We start from the raw sequence: 26,951 nt of genomic DNA on the forward strand, positions 1-26,951 counted from the left end.
GAAACAGAGGATGAAGAGGGAGCAGAAACTTCCAGTAGCTTCTGCACTGTTCAGCAGTTGAGGTTAAAAAAAAGAGAAAAGTTTATGGAAAACACAACATAGGCTGCTGCAATTAATCATGACAAAGAATGCAAGGCAGGTACATCTTTAACAAGTGTAAGTGGTGTACCTTGAGGGACTCAGCATTTTCTGGGAGGGAAGTAGCAGTTTTCTGCAAGCTGTGGGTGTGCTGTAGGTGTAGGTGATGGGGTATTTGTCAGGAGTAAGCAAGAGAATCTCGTTTCCTTATCTTAACATAAGAAGTAGCCACAGCTCCCCCAGCTTACAGCTGCCTTTGAATGCAAGGTAACCAGTAGCATTGTTAGTAACACCTGTATTCTACCCATCCCTGTTACCAGCAAAGAAGAGGGAGTCATTCAAGAATTAAAAAGTGGAGGCAAAATGACAGGGGAGATGACTGGAAATACTCAACTGGAAGAAAGTGTAGACTCCAGTAGTCAAATAGTCAAATACAGAGTGCTCTCTGACAGGGTACATTTGCTTTCCAATGTAGAGGACATCTAACAGAAAATATGTATGCTAAGAAACAGCTGCTGAAAGAAAGTAGATTCTACTGATTAACCATTTGAGGTGAATAAGTCTGAAAGAAAAGTAGCTGAACCCTATCTGTGTAGGTTTCTGACCTATGAGAAATATCCGCCCGTTATTAGTTTTCTCCTGAAAACTAAATTGTGCTGCTTTCACAACAGCAACAATGCTGCCCACATCCCACTTGCCTTATGTGCTCATACACAGCCACCAGTGCAGGCTAACAGCAAGACATGAGAATATACGAGAGTATATGAGAATATATGAGAGTATAACATGAGAACATAAGGCTTTGAATTTAAAGAAACTCTTACATGGCCTGGGGAGTTGCTTCAGTATTTTAACAGCAAGTTCTGCATTTACAGAAAACACTGCTTTTCTGTAGGCATGCAAGAAGCAATTTAGTCACTTGTGTAGAAAAGAACGTTATTGTGTCTGGAGTTAAGGAAGCGCAACAGCTCACAGTAAGCTCATCAGAGGTAGAAGAAAGAAGTGTAGTAATACCTCTTAGGGAACTGCAAAGATTTTACTATGTGCATAGGAAACATGAGCACTTTCATGTTACAACGTCCTGTGTACACTCACTGTACGCTTGTTTTGAAGTGTTATAGATAGGTGAAGTTGAAAAAGAGAGCAAGGAAATGATTAGGGGTGATAGAGAAGGATTTTCATCAATACTCTACTGTTTCTAACACTGTATATTATAGTATTAACTAAAGCCTTAATCTGAGATGGCAGTATGAGCTGAGTGCATAGATAAGCCATTACACAAGCTACAGCTAACATACATTGGGAGGAAATGAAGGTTTCCAGGCAGAGTTTCCTCCCTCTTCCCCTCCATCTACAAGGAAATGATTTTTAGTGTGAGCACAACCTTCAGCACACAGTACAGCCAAAGAAAATGTCATTCATTTTTTCACTTTGTTTTGCTCCATTATGAAGCCATGGTAGTGTTTTACAGCCTGATTTGGTGCTACTCAGTTATGTTCAAACATAGTTACTCACATGAGCAGGCTCATAATAGTTGCAGAGTTGAGCCCTTAGTTCAGTGCAATGACGTTTTTGGTTATGCTTTTCTATATCCTAATTAGCGCTGAGCAAAAGAGTTGGAAGGTTAATGACATGTCCAAATTATTTCTTATTGCCACCTCAGTAACGTGGGCGCTTTTGCACTATCTAGTTACACGAAGACTATTGTATTTACACTGCAATTACCCTGTCGTGTAGCAAGCACTCCATTTATATGAATTAGTGGAGTCGGAAAGCGTAACCAGGAAAGCGTAATTGGGCTCTGACTGCAGCATAACTATAGTCACCGTGTTATAAATAATAACCGTTTCCTTCCTTTTATTTCCTCTGCTAACATTTTAAATAGGGATGGTTGGCAAGAGATTGTCTTTAAATATTAAGAAAACTTATTTGCACTGAAGGCTTCTGAGTGCAGCCGAGTAATATGGGATGTTACAGCCTTGGTTCAGTAAAGGAGTGGAGCATGTGCTGAAACCCCACTGACTTTACTGGAAATGTTTAAAGATTTTCTTCCAAACTGGCAGAATCTCTCAGGATGGAACAGAACAAGCACTCGTAGAGTCACTTCAGACAGGGTTTTCATTATGACAGATTTCAGATACGTCAATAGCCACAGTGACAAATGATGCAGTTCTGTGCTCCTGTTGGCTTTTTCTCCCTGTTTCGGTATCTATTCTTTTTCAGCTCAGTGTGGCTCAAAATCCTATCACCACCCATTCATATATTTACACCACTTACAGGAGGTAAGTGCTCAGAATTTATTATCTAACATGAACAAATTGAGCAGGGAAGGTACAATTTTCTTTGTGAGCATCAGCACTGATTTCCTGAGCAGCAGCCCGTAACTCAGCATGTAGGTATGTTCTTTTTTATTGTTGTGACGCAGGAGGAATGTCTTTGCTTTCCAGCACACAGCTGTTTGCATATTTAAATGGTACCAGATTTTTCAGTCTTCATGATTTATTGATCCATCTGTATGAAAGACAGAGGTATGGTGTATTTGATTGTCATAATGAAATTTCAGATACAAGCACCTAGAATTAGTCACGATGCTAAAAATCAGAATGGATTGGAAAACACTTCATGCAAGAAATGCACCCAAAATCACAGAATCCCAGACTGGTTTGGGTTGGAAGGGACCTTTACAAAGCTCATCCAGTTCCAACCCCCTGCCACGGGCAGGGACACCTTCCACTAGACCAGGCTGCTCCAAGCCCTGTCCAACCTGGCCTTGAACACTGCCAGGGATGGGGCAGCCACAGCTTCTCTGGGCACCCTGTGTCAGCGCCTCAGCACCCTCACAGGGAAGAACTTCTTCTTAATGTCTAATCTAAATCTCCTCTCTAAAGCCATTGCCCCTTGTCCATCCCCCTACAGGCCCTAGTAGGCCCTCCATACTTCTTTTGGCCCCTTTAGGCACTGGAGCTGCTCTAAGGTCTCCCTGGAGCCTTCTCTTCTCCAGGCTGAACAAGCCCAGCTCTCTCAGCCTGTCTTCTGTGCTTTTGTTTTTGCAGTAAATCGCCTCCATATTTCACACACTTATTCATATTATTCACACATTTCTTCACATACTTCCAAAGACTGCACATGTAGGAGAGCAAGGAAAAGAGCTACGTGTATGGAGTGAGTGTGATGCAGGGCAGTGGCTGGGCATGGCCCAGCACAGCACTTCTCTCAAACATAGTATTTGTCACCAAGGAGAACATCCAACACGTGTTTGTAGCACTTTGGAGCACTCAACATAGAACACTGTGTCCAGCAGTGACTCTGCACATACTGCTCATGCATTGACAGCCGGTGCCCTTTTGCATCTTGCAGTGAATCCATGTAATATACTACAGCATGAAAGAGCTAGCATTATATATCAAATGTATCCCTGGCATTGTACTGGGCACTTGAAGCAGAGAAAAGCATGGGTGGGTGGCAGGAGCGCCTGTCCTGCTCAGTGGAATGAAGGGTGGACCATGAGTGACCTGAAGTGGAAGTCGCAGCCATCCTGACTTTGTCTTCTTTTAGTAGCTTCACGTATAATGCACTACTGTAGGCATAGCTGAAATGGATTTAAACAAGGGAGAAATGTCATAAGAAAAAGCTGGCATCTGTTAAATTATTAAGCAAAATAATTCTTTAAGTGTTCATCCATCAGACTTTTTCCTACGGGTGTATAGACCAAATGTGCAGTTAGAAAAGCTGAGTAGGAACAGAACAAAAGACCAGGGTTAAGGCCATCTCTTGCCCATGTTGTCAACTTCTTACCCTCTCATGGACTCTAATTAAGCAGCATTAATTGCAGGATTGCTGAGCCATCCCTAGACATCACTGGCTGCAGCCTGCTCTTCACTTTGCAGATCACATGCACATTTTGGTCTTGTCATCGTTGCCCTAGTTTCTTTGCACGTGTTGTTTCAAAGAAAAGCTTGGGTCAGATTTAACCTTACTGGGCATCTGGTGCTGTATGAACTTCTAAATGCAGACTTAGAATGGTTAAATTAGCAGGCTTGCAGTGCAGCACAGACTTGAAGAGAAGAAATAAAAAGCATGACAGATGGGAACTGGAGTGATTTTATTTCAGCAACACCAAGAAGATCATTACACAAGCCATTTATTTGTTAATGGGTTCAATACATGTCTGGTATTTCCCAGGCACTTACTTTCTGAATGTCTCTTGTTATGGCCACATAATAGCCATACTAATAGTCTGCACATCGTGTTACTCCCTTCTGTAGTTTAGTAAATTATGGGAAGATCAGCAACTGTTCAGCACACTGCAGTAGTATAATCATGTATGCTTTTGCCTTTGGCATTCTTACATACTCCCTTCTGCATCAGATTCCTGAAAACCAGTGCAATTCCTGAAATTATATAGTGGGTCTGAGGGAAATATTGTAATTTTATTGAAGGAAGGAAGTGCATTGTGGAGTGCACTTCAGAGGTGAAGGTGATGATAGACTTCTGAATGAAGTACCTCCTGCTTCCTCCCAAGAATTACCTGCAGTGATAGGGCATGAATCTGATTGTGGGTAAAGATCAGCTAAGTTACTAGAGGTAGTTTATGTGGCTACATGACAGACCTTTCTAGCATGTATCAGTGCAGAAGCTGCAAAAAGATTTGCTTTGGTGTTGTTTTACAAAATAGATGATTTCTACCATTTCCCCCACGTTTATCAGTTTGATTTGTTACTGCCAGTTTTGTACACATTGATCTAGGTCTCACTGGGTGCTTTGGAGGCCTGACAATAGGTTAAAGAGAGAGAACATTGTGTATTAGCCATTTCTCGTGTGTGTTTGACTGTTACTTAGTGAAAGCACCATTTTTTCTTGTCACAACCTTGCATTTAAAATATGCACCTTTCGATCAGGAAAAAAAGGAACAAGAATGCTGCCAGGGTGAATCTCTCCAGGATCCAGCTGGTCCAACACCCATGACCATGGAAGCTACAAGAATCCCGCAGTACATGGGCATGAAATCCTCTAGGTCAAAATGGATATGTCTCCAGAACCACCTGATGAAACATAAAGAGAAAAGGGCGAGGGTTTGGTTTTCTTTGCTCCATTACATTTCCAGGACTGCTTATCCACATCATGGCTTTACTGCCATGACATTTTCATCAAGTGCCCTTTCTTGGTGTACACTGGACAGGCTTAGGGTACTAGCTGTTGGTAAAACCTGTGCCTCTGTTGCAAGTGGGGTGCTTGATGACTGGAAGTCATTGTAGCAGGGAAATCATTTTGGGCGTATCAATTGCACACTTTCTGTTTCCCCAGAAATTAGGGGTCACAAGTTATTATGTTCCCTTTTAATTAGGTCTAGAAATAAAAAAAGTCTGCTTTCGTCAAGTTTGAATTTACTGTTGTTCAATTTTCTTGATTAATTAATTAATCTTAATTATTAAATTAATTAATCTTCATTAATTAGGATTAGTGAAGACAGAGATGGTAAACTCTTGATCTCCCAGTTAGAATTGCTTATAGCTTCACCCTGTTTCATTTTCCTGAAGTTCTTCTAAGGTGCTTTAAAAGCATATGTATCAATATAGGAGCACCTCTGCTCTGGAGGCAGACTGAGGGAGCTGGAATTGTTCAGCCTGGAGAAGAGAAGGCTCTGGAGAGACCTTAAAACACCCTTCAAATACCTAACGGGGCTACAACAAATCTCGAGAGGAACTTTTTACAAGTGCATGTAGTGACAGGACAAGGGGGGGTGACATTAACCTGACAGAGGGGAGATTGAGATTAGATGTTAGGAAGGAATTCTTCCCTGTGTGGGTGCTGAGCTGCTGGCACAGGGTACCCAGAGAAGCTGTGGCTGCCCCATCCCTGACAGTGTTCAAGGTCAGGTTGGATGGGGCTTGGAGCAACCTGGTCTAAGATCGTTTAGGTTGGAAAAGACCTTTAAGATCATTGGGTCCAAGATGTGTGATTTTGATCTGCATCTTCTCTTGCATGATTTTTAATGGAAAATGAAGGTTTTCTTGAAGGTGTAAGAAAGTATTTTCAGGAGCTCTTGCTATCCTCCAATACTCACAAGTTAAGGAAGTTCTTTGTATGTTCATATAAGATTATAGGAATGAAGAAGAAATTTTGAGTGTGAATGATAACCATGTGGTTTTGTGTAGAAATGTACCTGGGGTAGAAGACTTTTGAAGCCTGAACAGTGTTAATTAGCTAAGAAATTGAAATCAGTTGGGATGATATGTACCAACTGGCGTATCTGTTGGTCTCCATCACTCAGAAAGTAATACCAGTGCGGTGTTTCTGGGAGGATGTTGCACTTTCATCGAGACAAGAAGCCTGTGTACTGGTAGTCATTGAAATCACACTGTAACTTGTTGAAGACTAGCTGAGTTAATTCATTCATTCTAATTGGTCAGATTCTAATCTGTGTCACTGTGATCCAGCTTTAGTACCTCCAATTTCAGATTATCTTTTTTTTTCCTATCTTGTTCAGCTTTGTTGCATAGCATTGCTTTTGGACATCCTTATGATTCATCTCAGGTTTGGGTGGCAAGGTGTTATCTCTCAGATATATGATAAGAATTAACATTTTCTGAAAGGGTTAGAAATTCATGAATAGAAGTTGTTGTCATAGTCTTTAATCTGCTATTAATTCCTCTTAGCTGATGAGACAAATTAGAGAGAGGATTTATGAGCAAGTATTAGTCATGCTGAAGAAGGCAATGACCAGGTTTCTGACTGACATGTCCATCCAGGAAAATCAGCATATTAAATCACGGTCATTAGCTTTGAATAAAGAAGAAATTACTCATGCTGAGGTAGGAATGCAGATACTAGCTGAGGGATAGCAGTGTGGATAAGCCTTCCAAAGAAGTTGAATGTATTCTAAAAGGTGTACAAGGAAAAACACGAACTCACTGTTTATTTGAAGCAATGAACTCTTTTAAGAGCTTACCATGAACACAGCAAAATAAGCAGATGGAGCTGGGGCAGATAAAAGAACTTGTTTTGTAAACCTCTTGAGATACTTCTGTGATGATATGAAAATAGGACAATCAGGAAGATTGGTAAATACAGTGGAATTACTGGTTTGGGGCTTGTTTTTAAAATACCTGTGATGTTGTAAGAGATCAGTGACTTCTAAAGCAATGTTAGGATGTCAGAGGCTAATCTTACTTCTTGAAGATGGTGTTTTGTGTAACAGTATCTGCTGCTGTGTCTCAGACATGCTGCCAAGTGAAAAGGGAAGAAGAAGCTTCACCAGCAGGGAGAGAGGCTTAAAAAGGTGTGGCTGTGTTTTTTTCAGTCTATGGGTGTAGATCATGGTAATCTGAAAGCCAGATCCTCTGAAGTAATAGAGATCTTCCTGCCTGTTCAGTGGGTATTTCTCTCAAAGCCTGGGTAAATCGTTGCTCAAATATAAGCTGGATACAATTTGATTGTCATTTAGATTGTGTTTCTTTACCTGGCCATTTTAAATGACCTATTTAGCTATAAAGCATGATGTTTTGGACAGCTTCTTTGGGCTATGATAGGAAGTAAGTTATTACAGTTGAATAAAATCTGTAGGTTTTTTGCAAAGGAGATTTGAGATATATCTGGGGTCTCTGGGGGTCCTTGATGCACGGGGCAAGCTTGCACTGTGTTATAGTCAGAGCTGCAGCCTGATGTACAGATGAAAGAGAAATGTTGAGGACACACAGATGAGAAATTACCTGAATATATCAGTGCTGTGCAAAAGCAAAGTATAATTTTACAAAGCTTTGACGCACTGTAAGAGGAACTTCAGTCCTGATTGGATTTTTGGTAACCAAGGATTTTCCAGCAGCCAGTGTAAAGGAGAAAAATAACTCACTTTTCTTGGAGCATTTCTTTTGTTTCCTTGCCTGCTTTCCTTTGTCCTGGGAAGAAGGGAGAACAGGAGGAAGATAGTGGGAGAGAAGAACGTTGTTGTAATTTCACAATGCACAACCATTTATACAAGCAATCAGTATTTAAAATCTGTCCTGAAATCACTCATACCCTCAGATAACCTATATAAAATCAGCAGATACGACTGCAGGGCTGACTGTGACGTGAGAGTGCACCCAGTTATAGTGTGTGAATTAGAGGACATTTTGGATGTTTATTGCTTTCCACCATGCATTTCCCGTTTTTAATGTTGATGATTCAGCTTTTAGGTTTATGTTTTATCTGAATCTCAAATATATCCTAGATTGTCTTTGCTTCTCACAAAACCCAGGTGATCCAAAAATGCATCTGTAATGTTACATTGTGAAAAGGTCATGACCAGGGACAGCTAAAAAAAGAAATCAGCATTGCAATTTATATTCATCAAGAGACAATCTTAATGCTTCAGAGTTATATTTGAGGTTTACATTTCCTGGTTTCTGAGAGCTCAACAGGATAATCCTGTTCCCTTAATGTTGTTTTGCTGATGGAATACAGTTATATAATATTACATACTTTTCTAAATCATTTTTGCTCTAATTATTACTTGTATGAAAAAGATTAAGGACAAAGGGGGTTCAAGTGGGGACGTTGATATAGGTCAGTATATCAGCAGATGTATGTAAGAATATTCTTCAATAGAATTTTGAACTCTTTGTTCACTTAATCCTTAAATATCTTGAGAAACCTTTTCCACTTCCTTTAAATGTTGAGTTTTTTTCCCAGCTAGCTAGCTGGGTTCTCAGACAAGCACGTTTCCATCCAGACTGAAAGCATGCAGCTCCTCCCTGCTTAATATCACAGAATCACAGAATAGAATTATAGAATCATTTAGGTTGGAAAAGACCTTTAAGATCATTAAGTCCAACTTGGCAGCTAGTGCTGCCGAATCCACATGAAACTGGGTCACTAAATGTCTCCAATGTAAATATCTGCAGTTTAAAGACAGGCTTACATTCTTACATCTACAAAACCTGATGGAAAGCAACTAAATTGTTCTTAGACAGTTTCCTTTCTAAGTCAACAGGCCTGATTTTTATACACTGAGACCCTTTTTGCCTTTATGGAATCCAGTAGAACTTTGTGGTGAACATAAGTATAAACCATATTGATTACACCATATATTGATATTGTTAGCAGAGGACCACCACCATTGCTCATACTGCTGAACTAATCCCAGGAAATTGTTAAGGTTTAGTTCACAAAATATATAATGTATTATATTTCAGGTGCCAACACATTTATGATCTTTTGTCTAGCAGAGTATAACTGTACTAGGACTGTGATTCCAGAGGTGAAGTGTTTGAGGGTTACCACAGAGGTGATTCAGCTCTATGGGAATAGTTAAGCCTAATACTGGAAAAGTCTGGAAATGCCAGTAGTTGTCAGGAAACCCTGTTTTTTATAGCAATCTATTTATTTCTCTTTTTTTCTCCAAAGGATCTAACTTATCTTCATGAGCACAGAGGTTTGAAAGCTGCTGCCCTCAGGTTGAGGTGCAACAAAGCTGTACTGATCATTGTTGAGGTTTGGGGGGGGCTTTTGGTGTTTGTTTGGGAGTTTTTTAAATGTGTCTGAAGGGACGAGGAGCATTGTATAGCTTACAGAAGAACTGTTGTTTCAAGGCTGTATGGAGACCTCACAGCAGCCTTCTGATATCTGATGGAGGCCTACAAGGATGCTGGAAAGGGGTTCTTCATCAGGGATTAGTGATAGGGCAAGGGATAATGGGTTTAAACTTAAACAGGGGAGATTTAGGTTAGATACAAGGAAGGAATTCTTCCCTGTGCGGGTGGTGAGGCACTGGCACAGGTTGCCCAGAGAAGCTATCCCTGGCAGTGTTCAAGGCCACGTTGAGCTTGAAGCAACTTGGTCTAAGTGTGAGGTGTCCCTGCCTGTGGCAGGAGATTGGAACTAAATCCTCTTATGGTCCTTTCCAACCCAAACCATTCTATGATACTATTAATTGCTTGCTTTCCCTATAGAATCCTGCACCACTCCTTTCTTTGTTTTCTGCTCTTCTTCTATATAGACTTGCCTTTTCTATTTTTCTCTTTTCCTTTTATTTTCTGGTTAATCCTTTCACATTTTTGTTGGCTGCTTCCTTTCACAATTTTAAATAGCTTCTTGATTAGGAAGTCCAGGTGCTCTTGATTTTAGAACTTTTACCCCTGGAGGATGCTCCAGGTTTGCATGTTTGTTTTTCAGCTGTGCCTTTGAGGGTGAAGAATGAAGGTGGAAACTGCCCATTCTGTGTCATGACATCCTCACTTTCTATTGTGAGTGGTGCATCACTGATGGGGGATCAGCACAGGTTGCTTCAGTGTCCTGCAGTTCAGGGATGTATAATGCTACTGCAGCAGAAGAGGATAAAATATTAATGCCACAAAACCAGTGGCCAAACTCTTCCCACTTCCCGAGGGGTCAGAGTTGACTTCTGTTTTCAGCAGTCATCCTTTGTGTCTCTGTAGACTGGTAGCACAGCCTGCCCCAAGATGGGAGGGGAAAAGTTAGGTCTCCTGTTCTTCTCTTACCAACTGGTTAAGGGGCATGGTCCAAGGAGGTGCCCTGTATCAGACCTGCTTCTACTTAGCCCAAAGGATGCTGACAAAGAAAGTTTTGTTCCTGCTACCAGAAGAAAGGGAAGAGCAGAGTGAGAAATGCTGCTGGAAGGGTAGCTTTGTTGCTGGGCTTCCAGCAACAGCCCAGCTCTGCTCTCCTCTCTTTGCCCATCTGCACTCATACAGTTGCAGACAAGTGAGTGTAGGGGCTGCATGCAGAGGTGAAGAAAGAAGGGATGAGCTGTTTGCCTGGCAAAGGTCAGGAATGTTCCTGTGGGGATGAGGGGCAGATGTTTTCTGCAGAAGATACCTGCAGGGGAGCTAAGGCAAGGGGAGGAGTCTGGGGAACAGGGAACATGAAGGTTGTAATGGGATGGGAGTCACTTATCTTCTGTATGGGTACCCAATGAGGACGATGTGGTTGGTGTGTGTACCATGAGGTATGAGCCTCTGTGTTGCCTTGCTCTGTTCCACGGAATGGTTTCCCAGGGTTGACTGAAGTGTTTGAAATGAATTCTACACTGATTTCCATCAAAACTGACACATGTAACAGAAAACACCTCTCTTGCTGATAAAATGTGATTTGTTAAGAGCTGCAAGAATTGTATCATTATGCACACTATAGTTAATGATGTGTCTGCAGTGACAGCACTCCTGCATTTAGTTGACATCCCTTTCCCCTCCTGTCGTATTTAATGACTTTATGTTCAGAAGCCTTTCGCATTCAATATGCAGCAGGCCAAATCCTTCAGGAGGCTTTCTTTGATGACCATATTGCTGTAGTGAATTCAGCTGTTATTGAGGATTGGATTTTGTAAAAGCTGCTTCCCCCCAGAAATCTGTGCCAAACTTCAAGTTTGCTGTAACACCCCATCATGGTCACTTTCAGGATGAGTCTGGCCTCTGCTCCATCCTTTAGACTGGTTGTGGCTGTTACATACAAGGAGTAGCAGAGACGGAGCTGGATTTGTTCAGTCTTAAGGGAAGTTTTAGGTGGGATGTAGTGATGCCTTTCATGATTAGTGGGAGATTGTAGGGAAGGAGGAGGCAGACTTCTCCCAGTGCATGGTGAAACAGCAGCAGGCCATACACACAAGTTGCAATAAGGGATATTATGATTAGACCTCAGGAGTATTTTTTTTCCTCAGGACAGTAGTCAGACATTAGCACAGGTTGCCCAGAGAGTTTGTGGGACCTTCATCCTTTGAGATACCCAAAGCTGAACTGGACAGGGCCCTGAGCAGCCTGCTCTAAGTTGGTCCTAAGTTGAAGGGTTAGATGACTTCAAGAGCTCTCTTCCAACATTGGTTATTCTATAGCAGTTTCTCAGCTTCCTGTGTCAACATAACCAGAAAAATGCTTTGTGGAGCAAAATGTTTTATTAGTCATTCAGTGAGATCAAGGAGTGCTTGAAGTAGCAGAGATATTTCTCTGCTTTTTAAATCAGACTGTAAATCTCTGCAGTGGCTTCATTGCTGCCTGAAGCAGAATCCAAGGTTGAAAGTAAAGAGTCTGTAACTCACTACTGGAAATAATGGTATTCATAGGGATTTGATGTTTGGGGCATTCATTTAGAAGAATGGGCATTGTTCACTGCCTTGCTCTTGCTTGTATGGCATGAAGGGTCATTGACTTGATTCTCTTGTCCAGAGGCTTTGACAGCAAGACTAATGCATTGAGCCATTCTTCATGCAGAGCTTAGCTGAAGGATATGGTTGTCTCTCACACGTGTGTTTCTTATCTGCATATTGTTCCAACCAAACTGCATTAGAAGAGCGAGGAATTTCTGAAGCTCTAACTTAGGCTGTCTGGAAGTACAGACTGTTGCCTAACACAGTTTCCTGCCTGCTGAAGACATCATGGATATGTAAGAGTTTAGAATATTTTCACTACATATGCCCTACAGTTTGATCACTCTCATCATTTCATAGTGCAAAGAGAAAAGATGTTAACAGCAGTTTTTTAGTTCTCCATGCAAACAAAATGTGTTCTTGAAAAGTTTGAATTTGGAGTCTACGGGAACAAGTCTTATGGAGAATTAAAGGATCCAAGCAGTGCCCAATGGCCTGTCTCACCTGTCAGTGATTAACTTCCCAGTTATTTCAGGGGGCTGTAGGGTCTTGCTTAGCTGTTCCTGAGAGGACAATATTTACAAGCGGTCTTGTTTTCAGGGTGCTTAAGCACATTAACACTCTGTGTATGGCCCTGTCAGGTTTACAGGACCAATCCTGTCCTGCCTTAGGCAGCTGCCTGATGTGCATCTGATCATAAACCCAGATTTTCTTAAAGGCTTTTTTTTTCCCTAGATGGTGATAACTCTGGGAAGCACAAAGCTGTTTAGCAACTGCAAGGAGCCTTCTTCTCTGCTAAGTCAACCAGAGTTTGTTTTGTACATTGGGGCTGTAAAGTGCTGTCATCCTTGGACTACTTCAGACTTACTGAGAGACTTGTTAGCTTTCAAAGGGTCATTGGCATCAAAGAGCATGCAGCCTTAGAGCCCACATGTGAGCAGCTGGTGAGGTATGCTGCAGGAAGCAGTCACTCCATAAGTATGCTATATATAAAGAAAAATTGGCTGTTGCTTCAGTGTAGTCCAGCCATTGACCCAGAAGGCACTGTCCACATGCACGTGTGACTCTGTTTAAGTATCTGAAAATCTAAGAGTTTATTTAAATGAAGTTTCAAAGAGTGAAGGAAGATCAGAATATGTAATCAAAGCTTCTCCTCTGCTGCCAAAGGATAGCTGAAGTTTATTAGGCAGAACTGTTGATAATTAAAAAGCTAAATCTAATAAAATTTTGGAAGAAAAAGATATTGGACTCTGTGGGAGGTACTGATTTGTTGCCTCAGTCCTCAATTTTGTTTTAATTGGAAGTGGTTGCTCTCAATGTTGCTATTCTAGCTTGCGGTTATGCTGAAATAGCATTGTACCCACATAGAGTAGCTTGGAGAATATGAAAGATCTTCATGCAAACATGGAGATCTCATACACTTGGTATGTACTGTCATTGACTGTCCTCTTGTCATAAATGTGTTGATAGCTGCGTCTGGAGGGACTAAGCAGGATTTTTTCATGGTAATTTAGTTTGGCTGCCATGGTTCGCTCTAGAATCTGAAAGAATTCAATACATTTTCAATGGGGAAGAAACTGTTTACTCATTTTCTTGCTATCTTTTTAAAGGGTTTCTAGGAGAGCAGTTTTTTTGGAATGAAAAACTTCTGTCTCCTGGCAGTCCATGGAGCAATCAATAAACAGAGCTGCAAGATGAGCAGTGCTCAGACTAAAACAGAAGTTCAGGTCAGGTATAAGGAAGTTCTTTACTGTGAGGGTGCTGAGGCCTGGAGCAGGTTGCCTAAAGAAGTTTTGAATTTTCCATCTCTGGGAGTGTTCAAGGCCAGGTTGGACAGAGCCTTGGGTAACATGGCCTAGGGTGAGACGTTCCTGCCCATGACAGGAGAGTTGGAACTATGTGATCTTAAGGGTTTTTCCAACCCAAACCATTATATGATCCTGTGATTCTGTGAGGCAGAGGGCAATTGCTGTATGCCCACAAAGGGCAAATTCTCCTCTTAATTAGGGAATGGCATTGAGAGATGGTGTATTACAAGGCTAGAATAGTGCTGACTGTGACACATGAGGCAGACCCTGTGTGTGTGTGGCCACAGTCCTTCAGGGATATGAGTCAGCTGCAGGGAGCCCAGCAGGGAGTCAGGCTGCTGCTGGAGCAACTGACTGCTCATTGGAAGCACCTGATAGAAGGATAGTCCTGTGCCAGCACAGTGGCTTAACCAGCTAACAGGATAAGTGGAATATATTGCATTCAAGAGCTGGATAATTCTGTTAACAGAGTGAGGGTTATAGCTGAAGCACTGCCAGTAATTAGGACTAGATTTTCAAAGTGGTGCCTGGGATTATAGCCTTAATTCTGCCAGTGACAGGCTCAGAACTCTGTCTGCTCCTTTCATGATTTGTTCCTTACATCCCAGTGTGCCCTGTGTTCCCAAGATGTAACAGAAGTCAAGTGATGGAGAAAAAGGAAGCATTTATTTAGTGTCTTATCTACTGAGTCACTTTTTTTCCCCAAAAACATTTCTTTTTAAATTCAGCACTTGGAAGGAAATGGGAGTATTCACCCATTTACAGATCTACTGAGGAATTCCTTCTTTGAAGAGAATGGTAGTACATGAAGCTTGTACTTGGAATGATGTCTTACATTCTTTCACTCGGGAAAGATGCTTCACTGCTGAGCTGTGGGAAAGGAAAGGCTGTGAGCCTTTTCTCACTTGCTGAGAGAGTTGTCCTAATGTTAAGAATTCAGTGTAATAAAGAGGGCAACTGTAAAAGCCAAGAGAACTAGGTTAGGGTGGAGCAACTTCTTGACACCCGTGCCATGTACACATGTACAACAGTAGCTCCAAGGTGATTTAAACTGACATCAGCAAAGCTATGCAGAGTGAAAACTGGAACCCTGCATTCTACTGGGCAGTTTTGGACCTGTCTTACATCTCAGAGGAGCTAAGGGATACAAACAGATGGAAAGAGACAGGGCCAAAGCATCAAACTGCTTCTTTTGCTCTTGACCGTTGAATTCAAGCTGTTAACCTTGTTTAGTTTGCTTTAAATCTGCAGGCAGGTGTAGTGCTCTTGAAAAGCAGAGAACAGATAACTGGAGCTTGAAGCAAGCATGGTGCAGGTAGTTACTGGACAGCCTGTCTATTCCCCCAGCTCCAGAACACCGCATATTTACCTCTGACACATCTAGCAATACTTTTTGTTTGCTGAAGCACAACTGGGGGCTGAGTTGATGCTATTTTTCACTTGTGATTTGAATCAAGCACAGGTTACAGCCTTCCCTTTTCACAGTGCTCTCATCTACTGCTTTTCATTCTCAGAGCTGGTATATACTAACAGAAAATACTTTGTTGCTTCACTGCTGTAGCTTCTAGTGTTCTTTCACTTCAATCATCCGTCCAGATTTGGATAGTACTGCTTAGAAGTGAGGATCCATCTGAATACTTTCATATGTTCTTAGGTGTGTTATTTTAAAAAGAAGTTCTTGTGAATAGATAGTATAGTCCAGGCTAGAGCTTTGCCAGTTTGCAGTACCTGGTTAATCTGCATTAACTATTACTGTAGTTACAGTCTGCACTGTCAGTGTAAAATATTCTAGGTTTTAATTAGCACCTTCTGAAGTTGGAACTTGATTGGATTGACCATTAGGCCATATCCATGATATTCACTGTATAAAGGAAACAAATACAAACAGTGCAGTGTTGTTTTTAATATCATTGCAGTTTCCTCTGGTTTAAATATAAGAAATCCTGGCCTGTATGAGATAGTTTACATCCCTTATGATCATTAAATGTTACCATTCTTTGCAGTAGAAGCTACTGATAGAGAGCATAGAGACTGAGGCATGACAGAGCACCGGAACAGGTTGCCCAGGGGGGTTGTGGAGTCTCCTATGTTGGAGATATTCAAGGCCTGTCTGGACAAGTTCCTGTGTGATGTACTCTAGGTTACCCTGCTCTTGCAGGGGGGTTGGACTAGATGATCTGTCGAGGTCCCTTCCAACCCTTGGGATTCTGTGATTCTGTGACAGTGTTCTTCTGTGCTGTGTGTAGGAAAAGGAGCAAGTGCTTGTATTTGTCAGCTGTGCATGTCTACCAATGGGAGACCATGTAATAAAATCGTATTAATCCTGCTTCATATCAGCAGGACTTTTAGATTGACTAAGTTGGGCTACACAATATACAAACATGCTAAAGGGAGTTAGTGGTGCAAACCATCTTTTATCAGCATGCTGCACTATTACTGATCACTGTGGTACCCAAAAGCAGATTTTCTAAGCGCAGCACCAGGCAGGCATGGTTGCAGCTTCTTCCAGACCTACTTCGCACTGTACATATGTCCAACAGTATTTGCCTCATCTTAACCTAGAGGTACATGGAGGCTTAGTAGGGGTAGCCCAGGTGTACACTGTAAGCAGTTTACATCCAGGAGCAAGAATGTTATCATTGTTACTGTTCCATGCAGATGGGTGAAGGGTAAAGGTTTTTTGGTAGATGTTTTTAGTTAGCTGTGAGAGCTTCTGTTTCTTATCTTCTGCTTAGACAAATTTTTGGTGATGCACTTGGAATTTTGCCTGAGCAATAGCTGATGGACTCTAGTGCTCTGGGGTTCCTCAAGTTTTTGTGATGTTTTATAACACATGCCATGGCTAAAGAGGAAGCAAGTCTCAAGGGCTCCATTTGCTAGTGTGAAGTTGCCTTCTTTCTCATTCAGGGTCACATAACTTCCCTCTAGCATTTGCAGGAGCTACTCACAAGGAAAAGTGATACTAGGACAAGACTTATTATTTTTAGCTTTCAGTTGTCTCCTTCTCTCTTCTTTTTTCTCTCTAGTGAAAAAATGAAATGTGCTACCAAACATGAACCTTTTCCTGAGCTCAGCAAGTCCCAAGAGGCTTGGATCTGGCCTCAAGTACCTCCCCATGTTTCACAGGGTCTGGCATTGTCTTTTGCCATGTTTGTGTGGTTGGGGAACTGTGAGCAGACCAGAAGATTTTACAGTGTGTGTTTATTGGAGAATACTTTAAAGGAAGTGCTCATACTTCTCTAACTGCTTGAGTACATGCGCTCCCATCAGTGGCCTTGACACCAGGTGTGGATACAGGCAAGGAAAGCAAAAGAAGGTTTGCTGCTTCAGGAAGCCTTTGGTTTTCTGAGAGATTCAGCTAGGCTTGAAGTTGCAGCTCACTTCCCATGTCTTCATGTCTTGATAGGATAGAAGCATGTAATAAAAGCATTTTAATCCTGTTTCTTATCAGCAGGACTCATAAAATAATAAGGTTGGGTTGCACAATGTGCAAACTTGAAATTATAAGCTGAAAATATAAACTAATTCAGCCTGAGCTCTCACTTCAAGGGCATAAAGGAACACCAAAGTTATTGAAGGAAAATCACATTTGTTCGTTTTCGTACCAAGGACTTCAAGTCCATAGGATGTCAAGTGAGAAGATCAATGTTGTCTTTCTGTCAGCTATATTTTAAGAGGCAGTTGAGAAGATAGAGGGATTTTATCTCCCAGTGACTGAATTCAAGGCTTACTTACAGTGACAAAACTCTGGATGTAATTATATTGTAGCCACAAAAATCAGCCTGGATTTCTTTCATGATAAATGGCAAACAAGAAGAGCTTGTGCGCTTCCCCATCCCAATCCTCAGGACACTGTGAATCCCAGTTGGCATGGTGGCTGGCAAGTATTGGTAACCACGCACCCTCCTTTGTCCTGCCATGCATTAAGTGCTGTTAACCTTGTCCTCACTACTGGGACAGTCTGGTATTGCATTAGTGAAACCAAACTGCGGCAAATAGCTTTTTTGTTTTCAGAAAGTCAGGCTTTTGTTGGGAGGCTTCTGTTGGGAGATTTTTCTCTCTTTTTCCCCCTCCATTCCTTCGGACTCCAAATGCCAGTATTAAAGTATAATCACTTTCCTGACCTTCCTAATAGCCTTCACTGAGTGTGTCCATGCATAATTGTTCCTTCCTTTGACATATGATATCTGCCTGCTCTTGACCCCCCTCTGGCACATTCCCTGCTGTGCCTGAGGATCTGTACTGTGGATGAGAAGGGGCAACATACATGTGGGAAGAGTGGCAGACCAGTGCCACCAGACCACTGGAAGACAAGGAACATGGGACAATGCTTCACAAAACAGATGGATCCTTTGTTGTTGTTATAGGGCTGGATGTGTGATTACTCTCTTTGTATAATGTCAAACTTTGCCTGTATAGGTTTGGCCATGCTGATGATGCTTTGTCTCTATTAGGATTTTTGGCAATACTCTAGTGTCTCAGTACAATCTACTGATGTAGCCATGGCCCTAAAAGGGTCATTTAATAGCAACATATTTTAAAGTTTGGAACAGGCTGGACTCCATCAGATCCACCCCAGTCTGTTCAAAGCATAGATTGTTAAACTATTCATACTGATTCATGGCAGATCTAAAACCCCAGAGAAGCATTTAAGGACTGAAAAAAGAACATTTTGCAAATGTGCACATATCTGTGTTGGTTGACCCAGTTACTGCCCTGGACAAAAGCCTGAGAAGACCATTAGTAGTAAGCATTAAAGGATAATGTGTAATAAATGTCAGGCAGTGACACAGTAGGAAAAATACATCTTGACAGAGAAATGTCGTCGTTTCTTGGCGTGATCACACCTTGGGCTGGTAAAGGTTACTGAGCTCTTCTCATCAAACTCTCTTAGTCACATACAATATCCTGATTTAAACATGTCCCTATCCAGAAATCAGTGGTGGTGTCAGTGAGTAAGTTGAAACCTGCTTAGCTGAGAAGGCCAAAAGTGCAATTGCAACTAATTAGCTGTGATCCAATAGGGATGTTTCCACTGGAATTTGCTCATAGTCCTACTCTACTCACTATCCTTTTTCCTGTTTAAATAGTCTATGAGGAACAAAATGATTGTGACAGTCAAGTCTAATAGAGCCCACTTTTTTATAATGGTGTCTAAATTCAACTTATGATCTTGGCCTCATCTGTGCCTTGACCTGCCAGCTGTGCATGTTGTTTAATCCCTGCTAGCTGGGCTGTAGTGCCCCCTTGCCCAGGTTTTGTGCTCTCTGGGGGCAAAGAGCAGCTTGTTTTCTAAGTTAAGCTTGAATACACAATATTTAATATACTGAGCAGTGAGTCACAGCTGAGTGGGACTTCAGTTACTGTTTCTGGCAGAAATTGGAACTTCACTGCATAAACGCTGGTTTTCTTTTTTGCCTGAAAGCCAAATGACAAGAGTGGTGAGAAGCTGCAGCTTCCTGGGCACAGAGCACCACTTGGTTTGACTCCAAAGTCAGTAGGAAGTAGTAGTAGCACTATCTCCCTTCTGAACTTGGAGCCTGATTCCCAATAGCATCTTCTCTGTTCTGTTCAGGCAAACAGTGGTGAAAACTACTGATGGTGGGGTTCTGCTGATGCCCCAGACACATGCTCGAAGCCTTCCCAGTTCTGATCACAGCCAGAAGGTAGCCAGGGTCCCAATTTGCACAGCAGAAACCCACTAATAAGCTTGTTGAGCCAAAGACTGACATTAGAACCTAAACTGTGGAGTACAAAAGGTCATCTATTGATTTCCACCCCCCAGATCACTCTCAATGCTTTTGCATACAGTAAACTTTAAGAAATCTTTCTCACTTGTATGTAATAAACTTTCTGGAACAAGTTTTTCTATGGCAGTAATAAGCTGTTACAAAGACAGAAGTTGTTTCTAGAGGTGGGTGCTACATCCCCATGCTTACGCACTGCTTTTATCTCCTGTAATTTTAGTATAGCAGTTTCTCTACCAAAAAGCAGTTCCTTTTTGGGAGTAAATCTGCTATACTAAAATTATAGTAGTATTTTTGTATCATTCTATGTTCTTATGGAAAAGCCTTCAGGAAGGGATAACTTAGGCCACTAGTGGTTAAATTATTAGCTGGATAAAAACACAATTTTGATTAGTGGTCATCTAATTGATTCTTAGCTGTAAAACTAAGAATCTTTTAAAAAGACAGTTATTAAGCTATTTGTCTGTTCAAGAGTTACTGGAGAATACACACTCTCACCACCGTTTTTCTTCCAGCAGATTTTTAAAAGCATCACCAATGAAGATGCAGTCCAGGGACAAGGAAGTCGGAGACTGATAAGTTTTTCATTGTCAGGTAAGTCACTGCTGAAGTGCAAGTCCTAAGCCCAGAGAGTGGTAAACTGCAGTTACTAAAGCTTTTCATGTACATGTGTGTCTATGTATATGCATATGTATGTATTTATGCATGGATTTCTCCCTGTTGCTCTAAAAGTGAGGCTGAGACAGTGTGATTGTTGTCACATAACTGTCTTCCTTCAATGAGAGTTATGTGTTCAAGTGTCTTGTTGAAGTACAGTTTTGGAGCCACATCAGGTTTTCCTGTTTACAATTAAATGTGGTGCCATACATGTAGGGAAAACAAGATCAAAAACATGCGCTTTACTTATAGAGCAAAATATGGTTTGTGGTAGTCCTCTGTTTCCTGGAGTGCATGTTCCACTGTCTTGGCCTGGACCTGAGGCAAATCCATGTGCCTGGGTGCACAAGCTTGTCTGTATTGCTCAAAAGGGACTCTCAGACTTCCTGAGCCAGAAGACTGCTCTCCTCTAAATTTTCTGAAGAATGCTTAGCCCATTACTTGGCATATCACTGCAGGTTTTAAGGGCTTACTGTGGTTCCATGAAGCAGCTATGGACCATTTGATTTGGCTTTGGTAAAAACAATTTGTAAATCACTTGTGTAGAAAAAAAAGCAGTTTGTCAAAAGAGAATAGTTGTGAGCAAGGTTCTCATTTTGAAGTTTTATGAGTGCTGCTTCATTTCCGTGGGGTTTAGCTCCTGGAAAACAAACAGAAATCCTGAATATGACTTGGAAATTCTTGGGGGAAGTAGTACAGAGGAGAAAATAGTGTCCCTTGATCAGCGTTTTTACAAACTTAGGCCTTTCTGTTTAAAATTCTCCATCTGGCCAGCATCCCATTACATGATTGGTTTGGCCATGTGATTTATTTCAAGTTTCCCTCCAAGCTGTGTTGAAGTCTTCCGTATCTCTTCAATATTAAGAGTGCAAGTCTGTGCTTTTCCAAACTAGATATCCAGTGTGGTTCTTGAGAGGCTATTTATGCTTTATGGCAAGTTGGACTGACTTTAGATGGGGCCCTTTTAACACTTATTTTTCCCAGGTTGGACACTGGGCATCCACCCAGTTACTCAATTTGATAAACCCACAGGTTTAGCTCAGCAGAAATAAAGGAGTAGAGTTAATTTTTTAATGTTCTAAAATAATCTTATATAGAAATATTGCTCAGAATTAGTGACATTTTTTCATTCTCTCAGGTTCTTTAGCCTAGTAGACCAAGAGATATTAAGAGTCATAATCTGTGAGACTGCTAAATAATGTTGTCTCAGTGGGCCCTTTTATTAACTAAACTATCTAATTTACAGCTTAATTCAAAGTATACAAAGACTATGCCTTGTAATACATTTGGGATATCTTATTCTAATGGTTCAGTAGCGATTCATTTACATTTCTGTCACATCCATATTAATAGCATCATCACAGCCAGGTATTTGAAAGGCCTTGAGCTAACAGTTATTATATCAACAATCTTTGCTACCAAGATGGCTCAGTTCTGAAATGAACAGATTAATGCATCACAAGAATTTATTTATTACTTTCTTACTTAATCAATACAACTGCAAGAAAAAAGTTGTTGTCTCTCTCAAAGTAAAATTATTGCTGTTCCTTTATCTGTTATGCTAGCTAATAAAAGGTAAATCAAACCAGGCCTTCCGGAGGCATCAGAGTGAACTGGGATTTCTTTGAGCTTGCACTGCTGTCACAGCAATAACCTCTTTATTGTCATTGTCAGCTCATATAGACTTCTCCATTTCAATATCTATATTTTAGTGTACTATCACCTTCAGTGTCATTACTTAGAAGTTAAGTTTCCAAATTATGATTGATTTAGTTGCAATTAAGGGGAAAAAATAACAAGTGTAAGCCCATTAGTCTGACCAGGAACCATTGCTGCACTACCACAGAGCCATTGTGCCCTATACAGTTTGTCATCTGAATAATGTGAGAAGAGCTATGCCTTCTACCATAGCAGTTTTTAAAAGAATAAGTTATTAGAATGGGAACGACAAATCTCGAAGTAGAGCAAATCCCAAGAAATGCTGAACAACATCAGTCTGTTTCAGCAGACTTGTATGGCTTGCTCAGCTGCCTAGGCACTCCAGTGAGGCCCTGTGATAATGTGACCTGTGCAGAAACAGTTTATTTGGTAACAAAGTGCTTTATTCTTTCTGTAGTTTTATTGAGTATTTGGTTGGACAAAACCCAACTGTTTTCAGTGGAAATTTTGCCTGAGAAAAGATAAAAATGTCAAGCAAAGGCAAAATTTATAAACTGATGCTTCAAGGCACAAGGAGATGGGTAACTTCTTGAGAATAGAAATAGCTGAGAGTTTGCATTTGGTCAGTAGGAGGTTTGTATTCTAAGTCTTTGCTTCTTTGGAGACTGGAAGTTGGTCCTGTGAAAGGTTAGTTCAGATTAATAGGTTCTCAAAGAAGATAACTTCCTATGATTAAGCCTCTTAATTGTTTATATGATGACTGTATTATTATAGCTTTTGTTATTAAAAATACCAAGACAAATCTTGTAAACATGATCTATCTAGATTAAATACTGTCTTTAAGGAAAGCTATGCAGTCACTTAGCATTTACTTTCCAACATGAGTTTTATGCTGTTACCAGTGAATGTCACACTTCTGATAAGGCAGCTGAAAGTGTCAGAGCTCTCATACATGAAGCACAGAAAGAAGAAATGTGCTAAGCTTCCCAAGATGTAGCAGCCACCTCAGTGAAGGCTCATGGTTTAGCAGCAGTGTAACGCATTTGCTGAAAGCCCTTGAAACCGTTCTGTTGACTGGTATATTTAGAAAGTGTTATCATGAGGTTTGCATGATATGCCTGCTAGCTGTATGTTGCATCAGACAACTTTTTTCCAAGCTTTAATATTTCACCTATCTCATGTGTTTACATACTCTTTATTTGTAAGTGTTCTTGTGGAGTAAATGACCAGAAGATCTGAATACTTCATAAACATTCAGGTGTTTATTCTCATCACACCTCTGTGAGAAACGTGAGTCATTTTTGTGTGACTGTGGTGAGGCACTGGAATGGGTTGCCCAAGGATGTTGTGAATGCTTTAGCCCTGGCAGTGTTCAAGGCCAGGTTGGATGGAGTCTTGGTTGACATGGTTTAGTGTGAGGTGTCCCTGCCCGTGGCAGGAGGGTTGGAGCCAGATGATCTTAAGGTCCTTTCCAACCCAAACCATTCTATGATTCAGACCAGGCATTCAGGTAACATCAGTTGTCAGTTTATAGAAGTCAGAGTATGAATCACAACTGAAGATAGCATTAGGTCTGTTAAGGGTCACTTTGACAGTAGTAGTTACCAAGAAATGCTTGATCAGAATGCAGGTATATAACACACTTTACCTTCCAACCACTCTTTGCAGTCCTGGTGACTGACTTTGTAACAGGAGTTGTAGACACCAAATCTTGTTTAATATTGCTATAAACCTGCCTCTTCTTCTTTCTTTCCCACTCAGTCTAACTTGCCCAGACGTATTCCTTACAAACTGGAGTTTCTAATCACTAGCCTTTTTCTTACCCATCAGAGCTTGTGCAAAGGTGAGGTGATTTCACGCCATCTCTAGTGCACCTACAGAGTACTGCAGTCTCTAAATTATCCGTTTTAAAGGCCTCAAAAGGCTTCTGATTCAATTGCTCCATTATCCTGTATAACACCTTGCTCCATGGTGTGGAGCTTTATGTGAGTTTATCTCAGATATATCTCACAGAGGCATGAAGTCTGAGGATACCAAGAGATGGTACTTTGCTCCAGTGGTTAATTGCTTGCCGTGATAAAACCTCCCCCTCGCTGTGTTAAGCTGTTCACATTAGCTGTTGAGAAAAGGTTATATACATCTAACAGTTCAACAATGTCTCATGAAAAACAACAGAATGAAGGAATTCAGGTGGAGACACAGCAACCACAGACTCTTTCACTGCTGCAGATTTCAATAATTTTAAGTACATGCGTCCTAATCCAAAACATGCACCATCAAGAGGTGAGGTGGACTCAGTCTTCTTGAGACACATTTATAAACTGCACAAAATAGCCTTTCTAGGAAAGTTCCTCCATAGCTGCTGGCAAAAGCTTCTTATTCCTGTGGAGAACAGCTTCTAACAACTTTAGCTTACTACTGAAAGCCTAATCACTTGTATTGAAGCAAAATTAAACATGGTAAAACGCAGATGTGTTCTAACTGTGTCTGCTGCAGTTGATATTCTCACCTGGTTCCAGATTTTGCTGATAAATATATGCTAGTTTCCAAATTGCCACTAAAATAGAGTGTCCATCACTATCCAGTCATCAGTGCCTCGAAGTTTCTGGTGCTGCATGGAAGACGGGTTTGCAGAATGATCCTTTACAAGGCAGACAGGGAAGTCTGTGGCTCGCCTTAGGGGGGCAGAGGCTACATGCATGCAAGTGATCTAGAACAAAGGTTCCTTAGGTCTCATTGGGACACCGTGAGATCAACCTATAAGGAAGCGAAGCCCTAAAACTGAGCAAATTCATAATTCACTTGGGGGCATCAGAATGTCGAGATTAGTATAAGCCATATTTCTACAATGAAGTGTGCCTAGCTGGATTAGGATGCATGTACTTACTGAAAGTCTGCAGCAGTGAAAGAGTCTGTGGTTGCTGTGTCTCTGCCTAAATTCCTTCCTTCTGTTGTTTTTCATGAGGGATGGCCTGACACTATTAAACTGTTAGCTGTATATAAACTCTTTCATGCCGAAGTGTGATTTATGAGTAAGTGGGAAGCTGACATATGGTGTATTAATAACATTTTTTAAGAGATTGGATGAAAATGGACCTTTGCAAAGCATAAATGAGTTATGTTGGTAACATTTCCTCGTATGCCTCCAAGAATTACTCTATAAAACTACAGTGTACAGCAAGACACGTCCAAGCATTCTGAATTCATTGGTTTCAGCAAAGATTTAAATTCAGCTAAACTCAAACCATCAGTTTTTAGTATCTTCAGAGCCTTTTACTGAAATCAATAGCTGGGATTCTTCTGTTGCAATGTTACACAGCAGTGGTAAGAGAGTACCTGAACCATTGGTTACAAGTTACAGCATCTATAGGTTTCACTTCAGATTAAATGAATGGCTTCGGGGTATCTGCAGATGCTCATCTAGCTTTATTCAGAGCTTTTGTGGTCTTGATGCTCTGTTTTTCATGGTGCTGAGAATTTGTAGGGAGATATGTAAGTACAACTGGGATATTTTTCCTTGCGAAAGCTATTTCTGCTATCCCTATGTGTGCTTAGACATTAAAAATTGAAGTTTCTAACTGCCAGTTTTACAAAATCTGTTCTATTATGCAACTAAAGCAAGACAATTACACAAAATTTCCTGTTGTGTACTTAGCTAACTTATTTTTTTCTCATCCAAATACAAAAATTAGACTCCTAACTGAGCATAGGAGTATCTTCACTTTCAGGGCTGTGCTTAATTCCCATAACTGGAAAGAGGCTGGTAGGTCATCATAATATGCATGTTCTTTATGATGCATAATATGTAAGTGTACATGATTGAGTACTAGGTATTCTTTTCCGTCTCAATGGCCCATTTCTTTGCACAGTGGTATCCAAGGATAGTCTGGTCGTTCTTTGAAGGAAAAGAAAAATCAGAAACATATCCGGCAATAAATATTTCAGTTTCAGATTCATTTGAGGAAACATCAGAGAGAAAGAAAATAAGATCCCAGAGGTCTTTCTCTGCTCTCATATGTTAGCAGCCTGACACTATTACACTGCTGCGTCTTGTCATTCATACTGCCTTTGCAAGTTTTAGTTTCTATTTCTGGAATTCATTTCTAACAGTATAACTTCCAAAGCAAAAGAGTTTGCCATATAGGATTTCAGCAGGGCTGATAGATGAGATACGTGCTGGTTACACGGAGATTATACACTCAGAGAAAAAAACAAACCAGTGTTGTCAGTCGGAACCAGATAGTTTTCTTTGTGGGAGAGTGTTTCTAGGACCACGGAAGTACATACAGTCACCAGAGTACTTTGACATAGGCGATTAGTAGTGATAGTGTCAATTTTTTTTGGTAATTGTTAGAGAATGTCACAACAATGAGACTCTTAAAATACAATCTGGTTCAGGACCATCTGTCCAACAGCTTTGGAATATGTGCAACATGAATTCTGTGCTGGAATAGATGATTAAAACTAACCAGAACAAAACTGAACCATTTGTTGTGTTGGCTATTACCATATGTTAAGGAAGCAAAATACAACTGGGTGAACCTTATCCCTGTTCTTGATGCAGCTGTTTTCTGGGAAGAAAATACTGGTGTTGGTGTGGAATATGTATGATTTGTAGATTCATCCAAAATATCTGCCTGGAGGGTTTTACACAGCCTCCCGCAATCTGCCAGAATAACTGGGTTTTGAATCGGAAGACAATTAAAAACTGTGAAAATTAATGTTTTGAAGACCTGCCTAAAAGAAAAAAACAAGTGTTTAAATTGAATGTTTATGTAATTTATCTAGGCAGTTTTGAAAACTATCTTACACTCTTTATCTCTTCAGTACAACAAGAGAATGTAGTTCAGTGCATATAGCCCTATGCGAAATAAAGCTTTAAACAGAGAAGAATATCCATGCAGAAAGTGGTGGAAAATAAATCAG

At 40.8% G+C, this 26,951-nt stretch overlaps 1 protein-coding gene across 1 annotated transcript in view; it reads left to right on the forward strand.

Moving 5' to 3' along the window:
• Positions 1-26,951, forward strand: part of HECW1 (HECT, C2 and WW domain containing E3 ubiquitin protein ligase 1) — a 248,112-nt gene that overhangs the window by 131,040 nt on the left and 90,121 nt on the right. Inside the window, exon 5 of the mRNA XM_034062430.1 lies at positions 20,228-20,303. Within this exon, the coding sequence (XP_033918321.1) occupies positions 20,228-20,303 (76 nt within the window). The remainder of the gene's footprint in view (positions 1-20,227; positions 20,304-26,951) is intronic.

The sequence above is a fragment of the Melopsittacus undulatus genome, chromosome 1 (assembly GCF_012275295.1).
Source record: "Melopsittacus undulatus isolate bMelUnd1 chromosome 1, bMelUnd1.mat.Z, whole genome shotgun sequence".
NCBI lineage: Eukaryota > Metazoa > Chordata > Aves > Psittaciformes > Psittaculidae > Melopsittacus > Melopsittacus undulatus.